The following is a 26,528-nucleotide window of genomic DNA, read 5'->3' as shown; positions in this document are numbered from 1 at the left end:
AAGAGGAGTGTAAGATCTACACCGCTATTCTGATATACATGCATTATTTTTCTTAATTATATAAATTTTCAGATACTAGTGTCAAGTATGAACCAAGTTTCCGAAATTCCCTTTCCCACGCACGGCAAGTTACATTATTATCTGCAATTTTCCTCATTTTCATAATTTGGTAACTATATATATATAGAGGCCCACGAAACCACAGGGACAGAGCAACGACTCGATGTGGACAAAGATTCTGGCCCACGGGTGCAGTGAGGTACTGTGGTAAACATCATTTGGGCCCTCCCGGCCCATTCGGTCCCGGCCATGGGATGTGCTGGGCCTCCCCAATATTTGTTCCTGTTACGTTAAATCAACAAATTAAATTAGACATCTTAATTTTTAAAAGTAACAAAATGTTCTATTAAAAGAGTTAAAAGAATATTCATTGTTAGTTTTTTCCTCTTTTTTTTTTTTTTGTAAAATCTTAAAATTATTCGTGTTAAATTTGACCGTAAAATGCTTGATTCAAACATTATTCCAAAATTTAAGAAAAAACAAATCCAAAATTAGTCGAAAAAATTAAAGTTTATTAGAAGTTATTAAGATATCAGATACAAAAAAGCGTGCACGAGCTACACTTCTAAAAAATAAATTAAATAATAAAATAACTAATAGTAATTTAAGCCTAAAATTATGTTGGAAACCAACAGAGGTACAAACGGCAGTGAAATTGGGGAAAGCAAAATCGCGGGAATTCCAAATGCCCTGGCACCGATATCGCGTCCGCCACGCAACGCGCCGCACTCTCCCATCGTCCTAAGTAGCAGCGGCGGAGCTCAGCATGCTCCTCCTCCTCCTCCTCCTCCTCCTTCCCGCGCCTCACTAGGGTTTAACTTTAACAAAAACTCCAAACCACCGCCCATCCCCTGTTTCCTCCATTTCTCCCTACTCCCCCACCCCTCCTCCTCCCTCCGACTAGGGTTTCGGAGCCCTCGGGGGAAAGCAAAGTAGAGCACTGGGAGAGAGCTCGAAGAGGGTTGGGCGAAAGAGCTCGAGCGGCAGGAGCCATGGTGTCCCCGCGGGAGCTCCTCTCGACGATCGAGGACGCGCTCCTCGGGCCCGCTCCTCCCACCCCGACCCAGCGGATCGAGCTCATGCACGCCATCCGCAGTTCCCTCCCCGCTCTCCAATCCCTCCTTTCCTATCCGGTCTCTTCTGCCTCGTCTTTGTATCAGGGTACTCTTACTTGTCCGGCGGAGTCGTCCTAGTCTCATTCTGCCAAGTTTCATGCGCAGGGCCCCAAGGCATCTGATCGGGCTCAAGTGCAGTCCAAAGAGGTTCGGCTTCCCGATTCGCCACCAATCTCGCTCGACGACACGGATGTGAAGATTGTAAGCTTCCATCGCTCTTGCCTGATTTGTTTCTTCAATCTGCTGCGTCTCGATTATTGGTCCCATTTCTTCCATACGAACGCACTCGGATGGGATGTCTTGACGAGGCGAGCACTCTCTTTTTTTTTATTTTTTTTTATATATCTTCCGATTTGTCTTCTTTGCCTGTCCTTTCAGTTCAGCGGCATCAGTTAGTTATTTCCGCAGGCTCCTCTGAGCTATTCCTTTCTCAAAATGAAATATTTCTACTAATATCTGTTAGTCGATCGCCGCACGAATCAGATGTCCAAGCCAAAACAAGCACCATTTCTCTAAGCCAGTATGGTTAATCCGAATTGCTCAAAATAGACTGCTGTGTCATTATACCAAGAAGTCCATGCGCAGGCACAATAGACTGCTGTGCCATTATTCCGACAAGTCCATGTGTAGCCTCATCCAAATCAGCCTGAATGAGTCCGCATGTCATTAATCTTAGCAACCTATGCCTTACCTATCTTCCAAACTGCTACATCATACCGGGATACCCGCTGATGTTTTCTTAAAACCTTATTTTCACGTTAATTTATTCATAATGGGAGTATGCATTTCGCCTTTGTAATCTGAAATGTCCAATAGTTAACTATTTTTTGTTTTATCCTTTAGCACTCGAAAAGTTTTCTAAGTTGAAGATCCCTAAAAAAAACTCAGGAGATAATTGATTGTAGATTGTTGAGTTTACTGCAAGTCGTGTGCAGTACAACTCAAACAGATCTGCACCATTACGCAAACAAATGATTCATACAACTTAAACCTCGCTTCACCATGAATCTCACAGCTGAAGGTCCACAGCTGAAGACAGACAATGTGATACAAGTGGGCAGATTAGATGATTACTGCACTCCCCAGCCTCTGCCTCTGTTCGCTTCATTAAGTCTTGTTATCCTTGTTAGGTGGACTGTTGTATCAGCCTTTCTAATGCCGATTTAAGCTTTGGTTCATCTTTTCTATCTGTTTGTTTATCCTCGACAGGACTAATAAATGGTTTAAAACCACCTCAGCATTTCTTTATATTTCTTACATGCACGGTACATTGCGATTTTTTAGGCATTGAAACTGAGTGATGACCTCAATCTCAATGAAATTGAGTGTGTTCGTTTGCTCGTTGATGCTAATCGAGAGGTACACTTTCTTACTTGCACATTTTCGCTATCAATTGGCTGGCTTTAATCCTTGGAGCAGTTTAATAGTAACCCTCAATGCATTAACCATCGTGGCCTTGTAGTGGATTCTGTATGGACGAGAGCCACTGGAGATATTTCGTCTTGCTGCGGGCCTTTGGTATATGGAGAGGAGAGATCTTATAACCTCTTTGTACATTCTTTTACGGGTAACATGCAGCTACTTTGCAACTTGGTTATATTTGGGCTTTGTGCTCTCTATTTGTACTATCTACTGCTCCTTTTCGTTTTTATGCATCACTGGAAAGTGAAATTCCAATTGTGCTTGTCCCTTGCAGTCTGTTGTACTTGATCAGGGGCTGGATGGTGGCCTTGTGGCTGATATTCAAAAACATATGGAGGATCTATTTAGCTCTGGTCTCAGGCAGCGGCTAATTATGCTTATAAAAGTTTGGACTTCACAAAGCATTAATTTTATGTCTTAATTTGCTTTTCTCCATCTTCTAGTGTTTCTGCAGTAGGAGTTCTCATTATATGGTTGGCAGCATGATTTTAGTTAGTCATATCTTTGTGGTTGTTTCACAGAAAGATTGCGATGATATATTTGGAAATGCTGCTGTATTTAAACTTATTTATTGCCGTATTGAGTTGGCAATTTATATTGTATCTTTGCTCTCTTTCATTTTAGGAACTAAATCGTGAAGAACCTGCTGGTGTCGGCCATCAGAATGCTGAACGGTATGTCCTGGACTTCAGAGGTGCTCTTGTGGAGCGACGTGCTGTAGTGCTGCGGGAGAGACTGAGTTTGAGTCACTGCCTTGCATTATCAGTCCTTATTATAAGGATGAGTAAGCTAAACTTTCTTTGACATTATTCATAATATGTACTCTACAACATTGCTCTTTTTCTCCTTCTCTTTTTTTTTGCATCGTTAAGAACTGTACTTGCAAGTAACTCTTTGTCATCCGTGACATAACATGTGAAAATAATTGTAATACCCCCAATGACTTAAACATGTGAAAATAATTGTATTGGACATAGGGAAAGTTCGTATGTCATCAATTACATTCGTGAATCATATTTGTTGGTCATCATCTTCCTAGGAATGGTACCTTATTAAGGTTATTTTCACTTTCAGGTCCTAAAGATTTAAAAGATGTGCTATCAACTTTGAAGGATTGTGCAGCTGATGTTGATGAAAATACTACAGTACAATTGCAGGTTTCAATCTATATCTTTATATTCTAGTTGTTAATTTTAAGGTGTTGTAATATTGGATATTTTGGTAGGGATTAATAGGATCCATTGCTTAGTAGTGTCCTTAGCTCGGGATCTTACTGTATTGTTTCCACTCATTGCAGATCACATTCGGTGTTCTCTTTTCCCTTGTAATAGCTTTCATCTCTGATGCTCTAAGAACATCCCCTGATACGGCATCCACGTTGTCATCTGATGCCTCCTTCAGACATGAATTTCATGGATTAGTAAGCTTATATATTTTACTTTAACTCTCTATGTGTTTTTGAACATTAATTTGTTGGTGAGTTTTAATGCGTTCTATTAATTTCAGGTGATGAGTGCTGGTAACAATACAAATATTGAGGGGTTTGTTCATGTAGTGCGACTTGCATGGGCTGTACATTTGATGTTAACTCAAGATCAAAGTACTATGACAGATGCTCCATCGAGTGCTTCTTCCAGGGACTTGGCAAATATTTGCTCATGTCTCGAAGTTATTTGCTCAAACAATGTCTTTCAGTTTTTACTGGGAAATGTTATCAAAACTGCTGCTTATCAGGTCTAGTTCGATGCGCTGCATATTGTGATTGAAGTGATATGTTCTGATCAATCAAAACAATTGGGTCCTGACTCCTGATTAGCTATATCTGTGGTTATATCTTTAATAATATGGTTTCATGTTACTGAAGTTTTTTCATAATCTTTTTGCTTTAACTACTACTTAAGAGCATAACTGTGAATGCATATGATGTTTTACTTCTCTCTTTTGAAATGTTCATGGCTTCATTGAATTTTGGTTATCGTAGATGCACATTATGAAATTCAGTAATTTTGTCGGATTGATATTCCTTTCCTTTTCAGCAAGAGCACACCACAAAGGAAATAAAATAGCAAGAATGCTTTATTTTATGTTTACTGTTATTCACATGAAGTGGATCTGCTAACATTGTACATACGCTATATTTTATTGCTATGTTTGCCATTTGTTTTTCGTTTCTTCTGAGCTTTTTCTTTATAGTAATCCTCAAAATACATTTGGATGATGATTAAATAGGGTAGGTAATTTTGGAGCAATTTGATGATAGGGATGGAATTGTTAACTATTTAGCGATATTTCAACTGTTGCCTCGCTTTTATTTGATTTGAGCTCTATTTGGTGCAGAATGATGATGAGGACATGGTTTATATGTATAATGGGTACTTACACAAGCTCATGATGTGCTTTGTTTCACACCCACTTACTAGGGAGAAGGTCAGAATGTTTCTTCTGAGTTTTTTTTTTCCTTCGATTCCTCAGACTGGTCCGAGAGGTTGAGCTTGGTTATTCCAATTAATTGAACTCTCATCTGTGTATTGCTGATAATAGCTTTCAGTAATCAAAAGTTTTCAAAGATTGAAGTGAAGATGCCTGTTTATGTACATGCATATTTGCTTTTTATATCAATATAAAAAGTATTACTTTCAGTTCAAGATTTAGCCTTTTATGAGTAGATCATGCATATATACATTCAGCCATTTATGTTTCAGAAGTATGGTCAGTTTTTCCTACTTGGACCACATATACAGTCATACATTTGTATTTCGGAAGTATGGCCAATTTTTCCTACATTTGCACATTCTTGATTAGTCATCATCTAATAGGTGAAGGAAATGAAGGAGAAAGCCATGAGTGCCCTTAGTCCTTACATCTCTCCAAGGTTGGATGATTTTAGAGATATTAATAATCTAAAAGAAGGTTCTCCTGGAAGTACTCAGCCTTTTGTATCTTTATTGGAATTGGTTAGAGAAATCTATCAGGTAAATCTTGTCTTTCTCTGTTGATTTGTTATATTTCAACATTTATTTGACTTCATGATCTTCTAGAATGTGTTTTATGTATCCTCCTCTCATTGTTAGTGTAATTCAGTTATTATGATTTTTTCAGTGTTGAAATGTTGCTTCACTAATACAGAGAAAACTGTCTAATATAAGGGTAAAACTAAATGTCATCCGGATATGTTCTTACTTGATTAGCATATGATTCCACTGTCTTTCTCTATTAATTTGTTTAATTAATATTCAAGGCCATTTTGAAAATAATGAAGTAATGATGTTAGAAATAAAAATTGGAAATGCTTCAATAGACATCTGACAAAATATTTTTGTGGTTAACTATAGCTACAAGTCCAAATTTTGTAGCAGTTATTGTTGAAAACCTCATTCATTAGGAATCGGCTTGACCAAAGCCCATGACATTTAAGGAATCGGCTAGAGCAAACCCCATGACATTTAATGTTACAAAAAGCACGTGATGGCTACAGAAGATGATTAAGGCGCCCATTGGCGCTATGAGTGGCCATCCTCATTTATGAATTTATCTCCCACTCTATTCAATACATTTACGAATTTATCTTCTATTGAATCACTGGTGCCTATTGCCGCATGGGTTCCATTTGCTCATTTCATTGAAAAGATAAAGAAGACCTAGAGCCCTAGAGGTTACCAAAGCTGAAAGTACAAAAAGTTGGAGGTGTTCAAAACAGAGATGACAGAAAGAAAAATCCTACAACGTTTTTCGTTCGTCTGTGGGGCAAAGTCTGGTAAGATGAGGCCTTTAGAAAAAAAAAATTAGGTAAACTTTTCTTTATTATATTGAAAAAAAAATCCTTTGCCATATTGTGAATACGAAATGATATTTGGTCAAGAATTTGTATGTGCATTACTACTTATTCTCTGTTTTCTGAATAATGCATGCTAAAATCCTACTGCATTTCCTTGTTTTTTCAGAAGGAGCCTGAGTTGCTGCATGGCAATGAAGAGTTATGGACATTTGTCACCACTGCTGGGGAAGATCATACTAATATTGAAACTCTTGTAGCTTTCTTGAGACTTCTTAGCACTCTGGTATACAATATGTTTTCTATTACTTGGCATGTGCTACCTAAAACATCACGTTGCATTTTAACTTTCAATTAGCTTGAACTTTTCAGGCTTCTAATGAAGAAGGTGCTTCAAGAGTTTATGAGTTGCTCAATGGTAAAGTGTTTCGGTCAGTTGGGTGGAGCACCTTGTTTGACTGCTTATCTATTTACGAGGAGAAGTTTAAACAGGCTCTCCAATCTTCTGGGACCATGTTGCCTGATTTTCAGGAGGGTGATGCAAAAGCACTTGTTGCTTATTTGGATGTTCTTAAGAAGGTTTGGATTACTAAACTGCTCCTATGCTAACTGGATACATTCTTCAAATTCAGATCGTTGATGTTTAGCGTTTACCTTTATGTCCTATTGTTTGCTGGTTGATGTCTGTAAGACAGCCCACTTTTCAACTTTCTTTTGCCTTTCTCTCCTCTTGTTTGCTGGTTATTGTCTAATAGACAATTCACCTTTCGACTTTATTTTGGAAAGGTCTCCTTGTGAACTAGGGCTTATTGGTTGACCCTATTCACAGCTAGCCTGTTAAGCCAGGAATAAAAAAAAACCTTTCATACCTGTATATTTACATAAACAGTTGATATGAACAAATAAGTAAAAGAAGACAACCATGTGGTATTTATTTATGTGAAAATAACATATAATGGAAGTCAAATGAAGTCATGTGATAGGTTCTTAGAGAAGAAGGCATTCCTATCAAATAAGTCAGGACATGTATCAGGGAATAGAACTTGTGGCAACTCCACAAGATAAATGTTGGTAAAAAAGTTGTTTACATTCAAGATAGTCTGCATTGTGACTATCCTTTTCACATCGTTTGACCCTTCAAAAATGATATCCCATCGTAGAACCATAGATAATTGGATCAGATCTGGCTAAATTATCTTTAGATCTGGACATAGTTAAATAAAATTTGAATAGAATCTCATCATCTTGAAATACAATATCGTTAGCCGGAGATAGAATCCTCTAGTCAGATACTATTCACATATTTAATCTAAAGTTAGATTTCAAACAACAAGCAGGCTTCTTAAATTAAATTATGCTTCTAGATCTAGTTGCTGCTTGCAGTAATCTCTTCTATTAATAATATTTAGTCTCTAAATAGCGGATGAAATTACAAAATGTATAAATAATTTCTTAAGGACCTAATCTTTAACTTTGCTATAGAAGAGTCTAGCTCAAAAAGGCTTGAATTAAGCCCCTTAATCAGTATTTGGTTGTATCATTCATGTAGCAAATTCAACGAAAGTGTGATTAAGGCTGAGTTGAGATGAGTTTGGTTAATTATTTGTTGCTGTGTGGTCTATAATTATCTCTTACCATAATAAATCTGAACTTAAGGATTTCTTCAGAATACTTTTATTTTACTTAAATATGTTATCATTCAAACTCCTGTTGTCATGCTTTACTTTTGTGCATGCATTTGTGGTTTATCCGCATTTTGCAATTTTGTATCTATAACTTGCTTTAATACTCATAAGCTAACTTATCTTGTCCTACTCGTTTGTCGCTGATTTATGTTGTTTTGTCTTATTATTAAGCAGTTTGTGTTTCCTAATTAAATATTTGATCTGAGCCATTGATATTATGTTTTAGGTAGTTGAAAATGGAAATCCTACTGAAAGAAAAAAATGGTTCTCAGATATTGAACCATTATTTAAGCTTCTTGGTTATGAGAGTGTGCCCCCATATCTAAAGGTATGAACCTTGCATTACTTGTGCTGCAACTTATTGAAGTGGTATATATTTGGGTGAATGTATGATACACTTTATCTGCAGGGAGCTTTGCGAAATGCTATTACAGCATTTGTCAAAGTTTCACCTGTCCAGAGAGATACTATCTGGAGTTTCCTTGAGCAATATGATCTTCCCGTAGTAGTTGCTCCTTCAGTTAGCAGTGGACAACATATAACCACACAGGTACCAAATTTTATGTTTTGTGTTGTACCTTTCCTTTTTAAAAAAATTTAAATTGTGTTGTTGTTAACTAGTATAGAAGTGAGTTCGAGGTAAAGCACTGCTTGTATTACTGTAACTATTAATTGATTATGGCCTGTTCAGTTAAAATACAAATTATTCTGGATATCTGTGAAGTCGTAATTGGTGAGGAGTTTAGATTATTTCTTTTTTTGGTGAGAATTGACTTTGAGATTTGATTTTTTGCTATGTGCAGCATAAATCGGTGTCTTAATTGAAATAAAAATTGAGATTTTTGCTGTGTAACGACCTTGCTTGTTATCTTGTGATGCCTTAATATTTCTATGATATGATCTTGCAGATTTATGACATGCGATATGAGCTGAATGAATTTGAAGCCAGGAGGGAAAGGTATCCGTCTACAATATCCTTTCTTAACTTGATAAATGCTCTTATTGCGGAGGAGCGAGATGTAAGTGATAGAGGAAGAAGGTAGCTACCTGCAACTTGTTAATGGTTTCACACTTCTTTTGTTCTATTTTTATAGAAAACTAACAATCTATAGTTCATCAGATTTGTAGGCATCTTTAGGTTTGTTTATGATTATGTCTTTGGGCCCTTTCCTCAAAGGGCGTATGCTGATCCTTGTGAAAAATGGCAGCTGGTTCTTGCTTGCCTCGAGCACTTTCGGTTGTAAGTATAATACAGTATATGCCAAATCTTTTCCTTTCTATTGCATTTCTCTTGGCAGATTTTGCGCTGCAAAATAAGGAAGCTAGCTAGTTTTGAGCTTTGTTGGAGATCACATTTGCTATTGATTTAAGAATTAATTGAATTTCACCATGTTTAAGAATTGATTTTTTATACACTTTAGATTTCTCTGCTCAAGAAATTGAGGAAACTTTGAGATATTAAGTTTTAGAGGTGATATCAACAGGGTTTTGAGCATGTACGACATCAAAGATGAGGATATTGCAAGTGCTATTGACATGAAGCCGTCAATGCCTCATGCTTCCTCTGTTGAGACACAGATCCCTGTGCTAGAGCTGTTAAAAGTATGCCAATAATTCTCAGCCTGGTTATCTACATTTTATTTTTTATAATTTCTGCTTATATAAGTTCCTGCATATAGATTTCCACTATTTATGCTGTTAATAAAATTTATGTTTGTGTTGATATAAGTTGCTAATCTGTTAACTTGTTAAGCAACTTATCTTTTTATCGTTGTACATTTAGATTATATCATTGGAGTGCCTTTAAAGTGTAGAAACTAGAAAGCTACTGGCACTTTATTTGACTCCGAGTTTATTTTGATGAAATATATGTATAGCTGATAAAACACTGATCACCAACTAACTATAAGTTCTAGAAGCAATGTCTTACCTGAAATATTTCTTGTTGCTCATCTGCTTGTTGGTGCTGAAAGTTTCCACCACTTTATTTGCTTTAATTGGGGTTGTATGTGCGCTTTGTGCTGTAAATGCTCGAATACTTCAATGAGGATTGTAGGGCGTCTGCTTTTGTCTTAATCAATTTCCTTATCCAGCTGAAGTGTTGTCTCATGCCATGTGGTATCAATATTTGCCTATTATTCAGACTTTTCCCTGTGCTATAATGTTAACTGTTTTCTCTTTGATGAAGCATTGATACCCAGACACCAGAGAGTCTTGAAGAACTTGTTACATTTATACTGCTCCTCTAGAATATTTTAGTCAGCGACGTCTGTTGGTGGCAAACCATTCTTGATTAATAATTGCTACATCATGTAATGAAATCAAATTTCATGACAGGTTGTTTGATGCCTATCATAACATTATAGTTAATGAATGTCAATACAGGATTTCATGAGCGGTAAAATCGTCTTTCGCAATATCATGAGTATCATTTTGTTGGGTGTGAATACCATTATCAATGAGCGGACAACTCAAATATATGGCATATTATTAGAGAGAGCTGTACATCTTTCACTGGAAATAATTGTTCTTGTTATGGAGAGGGATTTGGTTCTCTCTGACTTCTGGCGTCCATTATACCAGGTCTCTCTCTCTCTCTCTCTCTCTCTCTCTCACACACACACACACACACACACACACACACACACACACACACACACAATACATTTACTCTTATGTTTTAATTTATTATAGCCCTTGGATGCCATATTATCTCAAGATCATAGACACATAGTTGCGTTGCTGGAGTATGTACGATACGATTTTCTACCTCAGATTCAACAGTGCTCGATAAAGATCATGAGCGTCTTAAGGTATATATCACTTTTTTATTGCAAATTGATGTTGTTAGAGTTGCATCTTTTTTGGCTATGTGCTGGTTGGCAGTCTACTGAATTTTGTTAATTTAAATGAAAATACTATTTTTGATGTTATATTTTGGATTTTTTATGAATCTCCTCTCGACAGTTCGAGAATAGTTGGCCTTGTACAGTTATTGTTGAAAGCAGATGCTGCAAAATCTCTTGTTGAGGATTATGCAACTTGTTTGGAGTTACGTTTTGATGAGTGTCAGATCATAGAGAACACAAAAGATGATGTCGGTGTTCTTATTTTGCAGGTTGTTTTGAACTCTTTATGTTTTTCTAGCTCATTATTTCCTATATGTAAAGCTACACACTGTATTTTAATTTCTTTGTGTCTCTTTTCCCTCTCTATAACAGCTTCTTATTGATAATATCAGCCGTCCTGCACCAAACATCACTCATCTGCTTCTGAGATTTGATGTTGATAGTTCTGTGGATCGGACAACATTACAGCCAAAGTTCCATTACAGGTCAACTATTTATATGCGATTGTATTTGTTTCTATAATTGTGAATATGCAGCTGATTCTCAACACAATATGCAGTTGTTTGAAGGTTATACTTGATAATCTCGAGAAATTATCCAAACCAAATATTAATGCTTTACTGCATGAGTTTGGTTTCCAGGTTTGGCTTTTACTCTATGCTCCCACAAGTAATGCTTTCAGTTAACGATTATCCATGCTTATAAATGGAGTGGACTAACACTGTTTTGCCAAATGCAGCTTCTCTATGAAATATGTGTAGATCCATTAACTTCTGGCCCTATAATGGATCTTTTGAGTACAAAAAAGTACCAGTGCTTTTCAAAGGTCCTTATTTGATAATTATAGAGCAAAGAGTATTAGTTTTCAGCTACATTTATGTTCCACTATGTTTATAATTTTTTTATGCTCAATTACAGCACATTGAAACTTTTGCTGTTGCTCCACTCCCCAAAAGAAACAACAATCAGGCTCTTCGCATCAGTACACTCCATCAGGTGCAAAACTATATAGAAATATAATTGTATGTTGGAATGTCTTCCTTTTTTGTATGAAATCTTTCGAAACTATAGAACATTGTTCTCTATATACATTAAAATTAAACTTTTCTGCCTATAATGTTCCTTATATACATCTAAGTTGTATTTTCTGACTACGTATATATTGTAACAACTATTTCTTCAGTCATAGTTTTCTAGATGTAGGATTAGTTACTGATCATCTACTAACCCGTAGAGTGTCTACAAATACTAATCTCTGTAACCTGGGAAGATCTCGAATGTGAAATATAGGATTAAAAGTTTCTATTTTAATTTCATGATCAGTTATGATTTATAAACAAGTACTACATAATGATCTTTACTTATTCTCCCTGCTGATGAATGTCATGTTTATAAGGTCTCTATCGCATAATTCAATATAAAAAGATATTGGATTAAACATGTCTGGTTTTGCCATTGTCAACTGACTAATAATTTGACTATCTGCCACTATGGCTACTATTACGCTTACACTCTTGGGAGCATCAAGTGCTTGTAGGTTGTAGCTGTTTTTTTTTTTTGTGCGTGCGCGTGCGTGTTTCATCAGTGATTGAAAGTTTTGTTGTTGTTGTTGTTGTTGTTGTGTTTCCAAATCCAGAGGGCATGGCTGTTAAAGCTATTAGCATTGGAGCTACATCTTGCTGATATGGCTTCATCTACACATTGGGAAACATGCCTAGCTATTCTTTCTCATACTTTTCTTCAATGCGCTGCTGAGAGATGGAGTCCAAACAATTTGCAAACTTTTGAGGCAGATCCTAACCTTGTTCGAAATAGGCCAATCAATAGAAAAAAGGTATTCCTGCAAACCCTCCTTTTTTTTATTGGGGCACTTATTTGCTTTATTTCATTATTTACAGCCAAAACATTCAAAGCCTAAAACCCTTGATTGATCTGTTTCATTTGTGAGGAAATCGAAATAGGTGCCAACACATATTAGTAAGTTCTGTTTGACTTGTTTCGGCGTGGAAGGTATTGTTTTCGGCATATTTAGGTTGATTTCGGCTAGTTCTGAGATACGTTAGCCCATTTGATTGGCTTCATCTGTGTTGCTGTTCTTTTCTTAGCTTCCCTTCTCTTGTATTCACTCCAATAAAAGGTTTTCCTCTTCATAACTTGAAGATGTTGTTTGTTTTATAGTTACTGACCACTCAGTGCTCCGGGTTAACTTGTGTCTGGTTTACTTCTTCAGAAATTTTAAGGATGGCTACTATATTTCAGGTGTTGGAATTGCTTGAAGTTATCCAGTTTAGGTCTCCTGACACTTCTATGAAATATCCACAGCTTCTTTCTAATTTAAAATATGATGCGAAGGTGAGCCTAGTTGCATTGATGATTTTTGTTTATTTTTCTGTTTATAATTGAATTTTCTTTTCCCCTCCAGGTTGAAGATATACTGAGAAATCCTGCAACATCGGAATCCGGTGGCATATATTATTATTCAGAGCGGGGTGATCGACTGATTGACCTTGATGCACTTCATGAAAAACTTCTGCAGGTTTCTGTCTGTAGCTTCTGCAGAAAGTGTTTTTGCCAGATATTAAATCTCTCTCTCTCACTCTCTCTCTCCATCTAAATTTCTATTAATTTTTCTATCTACCTCAGCGCGCCTGTGTTTGCATGCGTGCGCATATTTAAGTTACAAAACCAAGAAGTTAAAAGTAGTGTATACACGATCAATATATCTATCTATTTTCATGTTTGATCTTTTCTCAGTCATCAATTGCCAGGATTCATTTTCCTTTTCTTTGGCCAGATGTCTCGAGAATTGAGCTCTCGTCTGAATGAGGTCGAGAAGGCTGAGCTAAGAGAGTCATTCCATCATATGTTGAAATGGTGTTGGAGATACAACAAAAATCTTGAAGAACAGGCAGCACAGCTGCACATGTTAACTGGATGGTCTCAGATTGTTGAGGTTGGTGTCATAACTTGTTCCTAATTTGATGAATAAGACTATTATATGCTTTCTGTTATTATCTTGAAGTGAATTTTTTGGTCATTTTTCAGGTTGCTGTATCTAGAAGAATGTCTCTCCTTGAAGATCGTTCTCAATTATTGTTTGAGTGAGTTGATATAGTTTTAACATAAACTATGTTCTTTGAACATATTGTTAATCATCTAAGTATATTGGCGGCAGGTTGCTTGATGCTTCGTTGAGTGCAACAGTATCTCCAGATTGCTCGGTAAAAATGGCAGTAATCTTAACCAATGTGAGTGCCATATAATTTTTTTCTTCTGTTTTTCATTCTCAATTTTGTGACCTCCAATTGGTTCCATATCTTTTTAAAACTCACTGCTTTTTCTGTCATGACATTTGTAGGTAGCACTCACTTGTATGGCTAAACTTCGGGATGAAAGATTCTTATGTCCTGCTGGCTTTGATTCTGATAGTGTAACATGTCTTGACATTATCTCGGTTAAGCAGTTGTCTAATGGTGCTTGTCAATCTATATTGTTTAAGCTTATGATGTCTATTCTTAGAAGTGAATCATCAGAATCTTTGAGAAGACGGTACCATGCCTATTGCAGTATTTTTTATTCTCAGATACATATAAATACAAAGAATAGACCTTCCAGCACTGTACTAACCTAATCATGTCTCTTTGCTAACAGACAATATGCTTTACTTCTGAGTTACTTTCAATACTGTCGGAGTTTTCTTGACCCAGATGTACCACCGTCAGTTTTGCGCTTCTTGCTTTCTGAAGAAGAAGATGGAGAAGATGAGCTGAATCTTCAAAAGGTTAATTCTTATTTCACCTTTTATTTCTGAATTCTTTTGGCATAGTTATTTGCTGATTACTGTATAGCTCATGTTATCAAAGATTGACAAGGAGCAAGACGAGCTAGCCCGAGCCAATTTCACCATAATAAGAAAAGAGGCTCAAGCTATCATTGATCTGGTAGGTGCTTCATCAATTGGTTTATACTTATGTAGATGGACATTGGCATTTCTTGCGTTTTATATTGTTTTCCAGAAAAGGTATAGATGATGGCATTAACTCATTTTATTTATCCCAAAGGCCTGGTTTTGGCCTTTTAAGCTTCAATAAGTAAAATTCAGTTAAATGTGTGCCTTGCTGAATTATTACTTACTCATCTTTCTTATGATCGTGTAAAAATTTTACTAATTTTTCAGGGAATAGCAAGTTCAATACTTGCTAGTTTCTCTGTTGATTTTTTTTTAATAAATAATCCTATCGATTTTTATAATTATAAAAATAATTTTTTTAAAAAAAATAATTATAAAAATAGACCTCTAAATGCGGTGAACCATTCACCGTTTTTACCATCGTAGAAATATAGAAAAAAATGAGAAAAAGAAAGAAAGCGGTGAATGGTTCACCGCTTTTAAAAGCGGTGAATGAAAAGCGGTGAATCATTCACTGCTTTTATAGGATTATATTTACAAATAAAAATTTAACGGGCCTATTTTTAGAATAAAATTTTAGGAGAGGGCTATTGCACTAAAAAAACCCTTCTCTGTTTCTATATCTGCATATTCTTTTTTCAACCTCGCTTTATTGAGCTGTTTTCCTCAACATTGCTAACTCTTTGGTTCTCAGTTCACACTGGACTACGACATCTCTTTATGTTCCCTAAACAAAGAGGATTCAAAGACAAATTCACTTTGCTTTGGAGGAATTTTTCTTTAAGTATACTGTTTAATTTGCTCTCAAAAATGTCTCAAAATATTTAATGGACTGATATTGGCATTGTTTTTTGGTTTCTGAAACATCTGGCTCGTCATATTTGAGTTCTTATGCACTAATTCATGTCTGAAACATAATAGGCAACAAGGGAATAAGAAGAGACGAGATTTTTGCACCATTGTAGTGCTGCTGCCAGTGTTAATACAATGTTGCCTGCTTGTTTTTAAAATCAAGTACTATTTGCTATCAGTTGACAGTCATAATCATTTCTCTTTTTTTTCTTTTTTTTTTTACTGCCCAGCCCAGTTTTATGTCTGTTTTCTTGGCTTGAACTTCGTTGCTCATTTTGGTTTATCTGAAATCCTCTATCATTCTTGAGGAATTCTCTCTTGTTTATTTAGCTTCAGTATGTGCATTTATAATTTGCATGACTTGTTTAGCTGTCTTATTGATATTCTTCATTCTTTCAGATAACGAAGGATGCCGTTCAAGGCAGCGAAGCTGGGAAGGCTATTTCATTTTATGTTCTTGATGCATTCATTAGTATTGACCATGAAAAGTTTTTCTTAAGCCAGCTGCAAAGTAGAGAAATTCTCAAATCATGCATGAGAGAAATCAGTAATTTATCTCTGAAGGTATGTCTTCTTGCTTAAAGGTTTCTGCCTCATCACTACATTGCATCTTTGTTCATTAGAGAAATCAGTATATTTCAAACTTGTGACTTGTCATATACTTCCTGAGTTCCTGATGAATGAAATTTGTTATATATTATTTATTTTAGGCTTTTATTCTTCGCGAGTAGAACATAATATCTGATAACCTGTTAATTAATTACTGATTATCGGAGACTAATTGGTAGAAAATCATGAAAGGGACGCACCAAAGGATGGCATGGGGGAATAATATAGTTTTTTTTTTTGTGGACTATCTTAACTACAACAGTCGGTGTGAATCAGTTGTTTATATCTTTTACATGATTGTTCAATTGAAGTGAGGAGATCGTAGGGACAACTTTTTTGATTCGTGGAGAGAAATATACGACAAACTTCTAGGTCCAAGAATAAAAGACAGTCATTAGATATCCAAATGAACAACTCTCACTTTATTCAGTCTATTATTTAATGTGAAGAGAACATTGTCCAGAATGGTGCACATAGAATTAGTCCATGATAGTAGATCAAGAAAAGCTTCTAGTGCTGTTTTGGAAGAAAAGCTTCTAGTGCTGTTTTGGTTTCTCTGTATTGCTTGTATTGAACTTGGAATTAACTGATCCCCCGCTAGGACCATCGTCCATTGCTTTAAAGGTTTGAATGTCGAGCATCTTGGTACAACATCTGTGTAAAAGTAGTGTCGCTTAGTTTAGGATATTGAGATGGGTTAATGACTTCATTAGTAATGTTCGAGCAAAAACAACTTAAAGAGTTATGGCTTCTTGAAGGTGGACTAAATGTTGATTTAGGAACTCATTCAAGTTTTTTGATGATGATCGTGTGGTATATTAACACATAATAAATTAATAATCCAATCAACTGATGTTTCTATGCTAGATTAGAACACAAAAGGACTTTAGACATAGCCAGTGGGTAAAATGACTTTTAAACTGATGGAGATGCTATGAGATTCATGAACCTCTGCTGATTATGTTCCTTAATGTTGTCATTGCCTGCTTGATTAAATTAAATATCTTCCCATCTTAAACATGGTCAATTCTGTGTGTGCATACTCATTTTGCAGAAGTTCTGGTAACATTTTATTTATTGATACTTTTCAGGATGCTTCAGGCTCTTTGGATTCTCTTCAGCGCTTTTGCACTATTGAGGCTCAATTGTCTTTGCTCCTGAGAATTGGCCACAACTATGGCAAGCATGGCTCTCAGATTCTATTGTCCATGGGTGCTTTGGAACATCTAGCATCATGCAAGGTTTTGGCTTTGCAGAGCAAGGTACCATCAGTTAGTTGCTTTATTATGTATCTCTCACTTGCGATACTTAGATTGGAAAGTTACAGGGAAGTTCAAGGTTGGTTAGTCATAACAAAAGCAAAGATAGAGCTGGGGAGACTGACAAGGAGAAGTTGCTTGTATCTCCAATTCTGAGATTGGTCTCATGCCTGGCATCATTAGTTGACTCATCAGATTTTCTGGAGGTAATAATCGTGCCAATTATCTCCTCTGACCTTTCTTTCTTTCACTAAATTGAAAATTTACCAAAAAGATCGCTCTTTTTGTCTTTCTCTCGATTTTTGGACATACTTTGGTTTGTACTGAAGGCCATTGTGGTGGCATGGTCTGTACTGTTACGTTAAAGATGTCCTTATCAATTGGATTCTGGTATGCCTAACAAATGTGAGGTGACTCTAGATTGGACATGTTCTAGGGACACTAACATCACGCAGTATTAAATAAATCTCTCTCTAAAATACACATCAATAATTTATTCTGAAAGATGGTTTGCATTGGAATATATGCCATTCCAAAACACTGCGTAGATCCCATAGATCGTTATTAAATAAATAGCCTGCTAACCAGTTTTCTTGTAAATTTGGAGTTCTTTAATTAGTAGTATAGTTCTTTGTAAAGCTTTACCAAATTTGAGAAGTTGCTTTTCTTTCTTTTTCTTTCCTTTATCTATATGTTTTTCGTTTCTTTCTATGCTTGTCAAGAATCTACAGAATGTAACTTTTACAGGTGAACAATAAAATTGTTCGTGAGGTTTTGGAATTTGTAAAGGAAAATCAGGCAATTTTTCATCATAATTTAAAGGGAGATATCTCTGGAGCTGATGAGTTCACATTGGAGCGTGTTAATCTTGTTGTCTCTATACTCAGCAAGGTACAGTATTTTCACTTTTCTGTCATAGATTCTTTGTCCCTAGAAAGGCCATCCATTGAGGATGGGTTGCTTATTCAGACCCCTACTGGTATGTTTTATAAGATAAGAAACCTTGCTTGAAATTTATTGATATCCTAGATTTTGTTTTTGATATATCTGCATAGTAATTTATTCACTTTTAGCGGACCAATTGGTCTAAACAGTGTTTATGAGGTAATGCCATTTCAATTCTGTAGGTTTGGCCATATGAAGAAGATGATCATTATGGATTTGTTCATAAACTTTTTACCATGATGCACTCTCTTTTTAATATGGATGCTCAACCTTCCAATTTTATGCAATCGTCGGATTTTCTTGAGGTATACTCTCTTGGTTTAGTGTAATCATCTTTAATGGCAAACTTTGCTTTTTCTGATATTTGGGCATGCTGATAATTTAGCAGAACCAGAAGAGGACTGAGCTAATAATGTTCCGTATATGCTTTGGCCTGAGCTCTTACCTTTATTTTCTCATCAGGAAGAAGCTTGTGACATTGCAAGTAAGTACAACGTTGTTAACCTTTTAAAAGGATTTGTACCGTTCTTTCCTCTTTTTGCACAATTTTTGTATTTCTCTTCCTTTTGATAATTCATACTTCAGGTTAGAATGCTATATCTGATACTGTAGATGAAACAGCGCCTTAACATTTTACACTTACCCAGATCAGTTTTTCTTTTTTCCTGAGATTTGCGCTTATCAAGCCTTTGTTCCTGAATACACTGGGTGAGAAGTGATGCGGAAGTAATCTATTCTCAAATCTTAACTATTTAGTTCTAATCTAATTAAAATAGTATGTTAATAAAATCTTATCTGTCTGATTCTAGATCAGACAGGAGTCCATGCTACTCAGCTATCAACATCTACTCTTGTGTTCAAACAAGATTATATAATTCTGTCTAATCTTAACTGTCTATTCCCCGTTAAATTTGAATTTTGAGTTTTATATAAATGCAACTATGTAATTGTATATCAATTAATCTTAATTTCTGTACCCATGTGCCATAGACATGTCAATATCTGATACAGATACATCGTCAAATTCTTTTGCTGCACTTTATCTCCTCTAGATTTTAGTACTTAACGAATCGGTTTGTCTCCGGATTCAGAAAACCTGCTAGGTTTTTAATACACATGAATAAAGTCTCCTGTTTTCTAGCACTTCCTAAGTCATTTTCTTGGTGAACCACTTCATAGTGTCGAAGCAATGTCTGATGATTAATTATTTTCCAGACTCAAACGGAGGTGGTAATTTGGAGACCGACTTCCTTTGTGATATTCAAACTATAATCGTCCTAAATCCCAAAATGATTAGTCAGAATTTTTTGCTGCTCTACTTTCTAAAAATAGTACGTAAGAATCTATTTGGTGCCATAAAGTCCTTTGTTTTTGTACTCCCTGAGGGATGTAAAGTAGGTCTGAGAGTTATATTCTTTCACTGCAATCATTTGGACTATGTTAACAGCATTTACCAATTTAAATTGTGATTTTATAATGGAACTTATCTTGGCATTTGTATGTGGATGTTATACTTATACCACTTTTTATTTGAGGGTTTATGTTGCTACATTCTGTGATTAGTTACTAGCTGGTGGCCAGCTACGTGAATTCTTGATTTTAATTGCTATGAATATTTTCCTGTCAAAATAGTTGCTAAAATATAATGATATATATGTGGGGCATAGCTATCATGTTTTCATCAATATGTCGTCTTTTGTATCGCGTTGATCATTTGTTCTGTTGGCTTGGTAGGTTTTAAATTCTGATGGTGATCTGAATAGGCAGCCACCTACCTTAGAATCGCTCTTGGCTCTTCTTAACTCAATAGCAATTACTCTTGAAAGTGCAGGGGAAGAAAAAATTTTGTTGCTCAACAAGGTAACGCTGATAAAGAATCCAGTTTGCTTGTCTTTGGACTTTTAGCGGATTTATGGTTTGTTTATGCTGGATAAAAATTTCATGTTGTGAGGGATTAGGGAAAGGACACTTTGGTGAGGAAAACAGTTCAAACTTTACAGAATATGGAGAGGAGTATTTCCGTGGTTAAATTCTTTCTTAATGAAGCATATGCAGGATGTCATGGTTTCTTATACTGTCTCTTTGATTTTCTAGATTCGAGACATTAACGAACTTCCAAGACAGGATGTAGATGAAATAATCAAAGTATGCATGAGGCAAGATTGCATCTCTTCTTCTGATGATATTCGTAAGAGGTAAGGAAAATTGTATGCTATTCCTCAAGTCTTCGCTGATTAAAATTTGTAGTTATGTTCATTTAGTCTTTTATTGCTATTATTACAATAGTATATTTGCATACTTACACCATGTTCTGCATGCGGTTGCTATTTTTTACAAGCAGCCTTTTATGTTTGCAACTCTATTTGGTAGTTCATTTATTTATCATGCATTACCATTAGGCAGGAAATAACTGCTTGTACTGGCAGAGAGCTATTTATTATACAACCAGTTACCTTTGGTACAGGAGATACATTGCGATGATAGAGATGTGCCACATGGTTGGGAATAGGGATCGCCTCATTACTCTCCTGCTCCAGCTTGCTGAGTGTGCTATCAACATCATTCTTATTCATTTTCAGGATGAGTATGACTATTTCATTCTGATCTGTTTGTTTGTTTTTGGTTTCTATCCATGAAAAGGAAGCATGCGAAAAGTGAATATTTAGGTTTACAGATTGCTTCTAGTAGAATTTGGCTAACCTAGAATAGGTTAAGTAGCGAATCACCCTTACTTGTTTGCTACTTGTTTCTTCTGTTCTTTGAAATCAAAGTCTGGCTTAGAAGTACCTGCACCGACGATTCTCGCCCTACAATTCTAAGCAGCTTCTGTAAATTAGATGTTGAACACTTCATCGCACATTAATGAACTTGGTCTTTATTTTTCCTTTTCCTTTTTTTTTTTGACGGTTTATTCTATTTTAGTCTAAAATGGTTGCACGATGTCTTATCTTTGCAGCAATACTGATCCACAAGATCTTTCTTTGTTTTGTGGGAAATTGCATCCTATTCTGGAAAGACTAGAGCAGTTCAAAGAGGTACTGTAAAATCTTCCTTGTGGATTTTTATATTTCAAGTATGCTTTGATAGCTTTCAAACATTTGTGACCAATATGGTTGTTTGACTGAATTAAGATTGTTTCTGGTATTTTTAGTTTCATGTCTCTTATTCCTTTGTGTTTATCTCGACAGAGCTTCGTACCTGATTGATTGAAATATATTCAGATTGTTTTGACTCTCCTTCATTTGTTGACTTGCTGCTTCTATTGCAGGATAAGATTGGGCAGAATCTCAAGTTATTCCATAGATCTTTAAGTACCCTCAAAGAGATGTCTATCAGAAAAATGGCTTTGTAAAAGATCTAAAGAAAGCCTTTCAGTTAGATTGTCTTTTGCTGTATGAACCCTTTGTTGCCACGAGACATCCAGCCTCCTATTGACGGGATTTTGAGGGAGAAAAACCAACCAACTAACGAACGAACGAACAGAAAAGGTTATTAGCTGGGGTGGGTTCGTATATGGTTGTTGGTATTGTGGGTATTCTCAGAATTAGTAGGTTCATTCTCGGCAGCCACATCATTGGTGTACATTGTGTTTGTTGCCATAATTATTCTTTTTCCTGGCATGTTTAAGTAATTTTAAAAAATGGTTTGATACCCATCCATTCTTTTTTCTTCTTTTTTTTTTTTTTTTTTTTTTGAGAGAGAGAGAGAGAGAGAGGTGGCATGTTATCCGTTTCGTCCAAACTTAACTAGAAATGTGAAATAACTAAGCTTTGAATTTGAAATCTCCACTCTTTCGTGCTCCATTTTCTCTAACAGAATATGGAGTTATAAATTAGCATTCTAAGCAATGATTGTGAGCTTAAAATTAATTTAAACTGATGATCCTATTAGCACAGGTGACAATTCGTGTTCTTGTTAGACGTTTACGCCAATTGGCACTGCTCACTCGAGTTTATATTGTACCTTATGGTTGTATTTTCATGTGTCCTGCCGAGAAACTGTTAGTGCGGGTTACTTTCCATAAACATAATCGCATAACCTATATAATGGCGATTCCAAAATCATGTTAGGAACCGAAATTTCAAAATATGCGCGTTCTCATGATAACTATCTATCTCTATATATATATATATATATATATATTCTCTATGGGATGCTACAGTCATGGTGTCACGCAGGACAACTGTTGCCTGTAGTATCATTGTATGTTAGTTCAAGCAAGGGACCCGAGGAACGACGGGCTCTTTCATCCTTCCGTGGGCGTTGACACAGAAGGAGGAAGTTGGAGCGCCTGGTTCGACATGCGAAATGCTGATATTCTCCATGATGATGCCGGTGCAAGCGATGTTTCGACTACAGTTGAGGGTGATTGCGATGTTCTTTGTCGTTGACCCTATGACTCCAGCATATCGCACGTCGCTAACTTCGACGGCCGATGGCTGCATCAGGATTAATCAGGCGTCCGTGAATAAGTTAAGAGCATGTTCAAGGTGTCTGGGGAAGCCCAGCCACATGCTTCACAATTTAATAGCAAACCATACATTCCTAATCTAGGACCCTTATTTTCGAAGCCAAATTGAACGATAGACTAGCAAGAATTGTAGTACTCGTATCTATGCTTATATAATACGTACAGAGAATTAATTGTACTGGTACCTCATTGTGGCATTTGTGACCGCCATCACAGTAGTATTGGTCTATGACTATGGGATTTTTGACAGAGTCAAACTCGAGCTGTTCAAATAATAGCCGTCTTGCAAAACCAGAACCTCCCTGGCAGATAACAGTAAAGTTCGTCACCGCTGAATACAGCCAAGTCACAATACTCGATCATCTCCTGCAGAGGTTCGTTCGTTAGCTCGTTATTCATGCTGTCATCGCTTGAGTTTACCTGCCATGTCTTGATCCGAACACCATTAGAAGTTCCAAAGAAACTGCACGATGAGACGTGTATCTGCTCCACCCGTGCCTCGGATTCGTCCTTACCCAAGCTCCCGATGCTGCAATAACGTGCAGCGAATGTTACGAATTCCCCAGGCTATAAAATTACTTGCCTTTGCCGTACTCTTACCTAGTAATATTGCTCCAGGGAGGGATCTCTCATCACACGGAATGCAAACCAGTATAGAAGTTTAATAATAATAATTGGCCATAAAAATTAAGCTACTAAGTTGAAAGCATGCACACCTGATGCCGTGTCCGGGTCCACAGGTTATACGGCTTATATTAAGATCGGCGGTGTCCGGTCCAATGGATATGCAGTCGTCCCCTGTGCCTATGCTAGTATCTACTATCTCCGCGTGCCGACTGCGCTCGATGTGCACCCCATCGGTGTTGGGACTGTCTTCCGGTGCTTCGACGGTTATGCCAAACACACGAACCCAAGCACTGTCGTCGACTGTGACATGCTTCTTGGGGCTGTCCTTAAACCTCAGCCCGCTCAGCTCAACATTTTGACATCTCATTATGGCAAACGACTGTAGTTGCACAAAAGAATATATATATATATATACTACAAGCTAGCTAGGGTACTGAGTCATAGAAAGATATATATATATATATATATATATATATATATATATATATATATATATATATATATATATATAATATATTATATAGATACTAATACATGGATAGATGAAAGGATAGTTGCGAGTTTATCTAATTAATGCTGGTCGGAGATCACATACGTACATCGGGATGCTGGAACAACCCTGCACCATCGATCATCATCAATACGGCCACAGTTAACCTTTTCGTATAATTTATGTTTTTTTTTTAGTTTTTGTTTTATCTTTTTTTTTTTTTTTAATCCTCAGAACATAAATTCCACAAGAAAAGGTAATATATTATTTATTATTTATTATAAAGGAAGCGAAGAAGTGTTTAAAATTACATCAGGAGTGGCTTTGCAGGCCCACCAAAGAGAGCCTCGGCCGTCGATTTGGCCCGATCCGTCGACAGTTAAGCCGTTGACGTCGGCGAAGGTGATCCAATGGTCCGCGTTGGAATGCTGCAGCCCCACTTGGCTCGGTGCCACGATGTCTCCCTCAATCTGAAATGAAATCATCGTATAATATATTATAGTACGTACGTTCGTACGTAGAGCATTCGATCTATTTGTTATGCCCGGTTGCTTAATTTGCTCCTCTATATATAAAAATAATAACATGTACAACACGTACGGCAGAGAAAATTAAACATTAATTCGGAGTGGTGGGGAAGGGACAGCACATATATATTATATGTTATGTATATATATATATATATATATATATATATATATATACCCGGACACGGATCTTATTAGAGTTGCAGGGCCCTCGGAAGGAGATGAAGCTCAGCAGGAATGTCTTCCCTGAGGGCACAACCATGGTTGGATTCGCCGGATCCGAGCACGCCGCCTTCCATGCTTCTTCAAATGCCTGCCGAGCGAGAGAGAGAGAGAGAATACGTAGGGAGAGATCGACGAAAACAAAAACAAATAATAATAATAATAATAATAATAATAATAATAATTGAATTTAATTGAACTTTTAATTAAATTTAAAATCTCGACGACTCTGATGCACGTGCAAACGAGAATCTAATTGAATTTTTTATTAACCTGCAAACGCAACGCTTCTTTTCCCTCCTGGGGTTAGAAGCTGAGACAGCTCCGAAAACAGGCTTGCAATATATATATATATCAATCAATGAGAAAGGCCGGGCCCGATCCACGGGTTAACTCTATGCATGGCCCCAATCAATACGATACGACTAATTCGCCCCCTTGCTCACGAGTCTATTTTTGGAGCGTCAACTCTATCTTTTTAGCCCAACATAAAAAATAAAACAAAAAAAAAAAGAGAAAAAAAGCACGTTTAACTTTTGAGCCCGTTAAACGCTCCCCATTGATTTACATCCGTAAGTTATATGGGCGTGTGAGAACGGGGCCCACTCAAATGAAAGTAAGGCCTGCTTCTGTTGTAAAATCATAAAACCTTGGTGTCGTCCGTTTTGGCGTCCCCATGGGCTCCGTGGCCCACGACGTCGTATATTCGAGAGCCTGCTTCTGCTGCGGCCCACCAAACACACAGCAGCGCCAGAGCAATGTTCGAAATGGCCTGTGTATATATAATAAAATAAAATATACATAAGCTCCAAATCTAACGAGTTACAAAAGAACGAGGAGTGCCAAGTTACGAATGTAAAAAAAAAAGAAGAAGAAAGAATTCTTTTAATCCCCGCTACTCTTCCAACAAGAGTATATTATTTGCGGGTACCTTGATTCGTGTAAAGTGATCAGCACATCAAAAACCAAAACAGATTTAAATAAATAAAGATATATAGAACTACATCCCCTACTAGTTACAACTCCAATATGGGCATTTGTCTAAAGAGTGCCAACACTAGTAGGGGGATTTAGGGACTTTTCTTGATCATTCTCTGTCAACTACTACTGCTGTACGTGCCTCGGAAAAGAAAGTACCTGTATGCTATAAATCCTGATTATTGCTAGACATACATCTGAGCTGGTGAATCTTAATTAATTATTAGATATACATTTTGACCAGTTTACAGCCAAAAATAAAATAAAAAAAAAAAATTGATAAAATATCTCAGCAAACCGACTGACACGGAGGCACTGACTGATTCACCCTCCTCAATCAATCCTTTGCTATCGATTCTAATACAGATCATCTTTTTTTTCTTTTAATTTAATGAGCGGGAAAAAAAAAATCTTCAATTACAAGAAACTAATCATGCAAAGACAAAAACTACTTGTGATCCAGTTTCGATAGGAATAGACAGTGTGCATTGTAGGACAAAACTTAGTCTTCCATAATTATATATCATACCATTGTATATTAGCTACTTCAACTCAAGATGAAAGGTAGGTATAAGAAGGGTGCCAGAGAAGAAAGGTGTAAGAAGAAACTTGCTCAGGAAAGCGAAAATGACTGCCGCTTAAAAAAGTTAAAAAAGTGATTGTATAGCTTACACCCTTATTTATAGAAAATATTAATTCCAAATTTAGAAAGTGAAAGACTATTACAGGTAAGAT

General features: G+C 36.4%; 2 protein-coding genes across 3 annotated transcripts; one reads left to right on the top strand and one right to left on the bottom strand.

Moving 5' to 3' along the window:
• Positions 711 to 22,144, top strand: LOC109710274 (nuclear pore complex protein NUP205). 2 transcript variants are annotated; one of them, XM_020232784.1, is made up of 45 exons: positions 711 to 1,193; positions 1,281 to 1,376; positions 2,460 to 2,534; positions 2,638 to 2,742; positions 2,872 to 2,982; positions 3,222 to 3,381; positions 3,672 to 3,754; positions 3,895 to 4,017; positions 4,104 to 4,331; positions 4,935 to 5,024; positions 5,414 to 5,569; positions 6,539 to 6,655; positions 6,742 to 6,948; positions 8,281 to 8,382; positions 8,464 to 8,604; positions 8,963 to 9,093; positions 9,175 to 9,294; positions 9,539 to 9,656; positions 10,440 to 10,637; positions 10,749 to 10,867; positions 11,022 to 11,172; positions 11,276 to 11,388; positions 11,463 to 11,544; positions 11,643 to 11,729; positions 11,822 to 11,899; positions 12,540 to 12,737; positions 13,163 to 13,255; positions 13,326 to 13,439; positions 13,698 to 13,856; positions 13,949 to 14,004; positions 14,079 to 14,151; positions 14,262 to 14,452; positions 14,555 to 14,684; positions 14,767 to 14,844; positions 16,065 to 16,229; positions 17,366 to 17,536; positions 17,602 to 17,739; positions 18,281 to 18,424; positions 18,661 to 18,783; positions 18,867 to 18,962; positions 20,213 to 20,338; positions 20,573 to 20,673; positions 20,943 to 21,062; positions 21,435 to 21,513; positions 21,747 to 22,144. In XM_020232784.1, exons 1-45 carry the CDS (start codon positions 1,053 to 1,055, stop codon positions 21,828 to 21,830), a joined length of 5,571 nt encoding a protein of 1,856 aa, XP_020088373.1. In that variant the 5' UTR covers positions 711 to 1,052; the 3' UTR covers positions 21,831 to 22,144. The 2 variants fall into 2 exon arrangements, with proteins under 2 accessions (XP_020088373.1, XP_020088372.1); XM_020232783.1 differs by having other exon boundaries at positions 18,864 to 18,962.
• Positions 22,687 to 24,855, bottom strand: LOC109710207 (probable polygalacturonase At3g15720). The gene is made up of 6 exons (XM_020232690.1): positions 24,772 to 24,855; positions 24,378 to 24,536; positions 23,666 to 23,922; positions 23,370 to 23,478; positions 23,135 to 23,251; positions 22,687 to 22,917 (listed from the first exon to the last, which is right to left on the bottom strand). Exons 1-6 carry the CDS (start codon positions 24,853 to 24,855, stop codon positions 22,687 to 22,689), a joined length of 957 nt encoding a protein of 318 aa, XP_020088279.1.

The sequence above is a fragment of the Ananas comosus genome, linkage group 5, assembly GCF_001540865.1.
Source record: "Ananas comosus cultivar F153 linkage group 5, ASM154086v1, whole genome shotgun sequence".
Classification (NCBI taxonomy): Eukaryota; Viridiplantae; Streptophyta; class Magnoliopsida; order Poales; family Bromeliaceae; genus Ananas; species Ananas comosus.
This window is presented reverse-complemented; position numbering and strand designations above follow the sequence as displayed.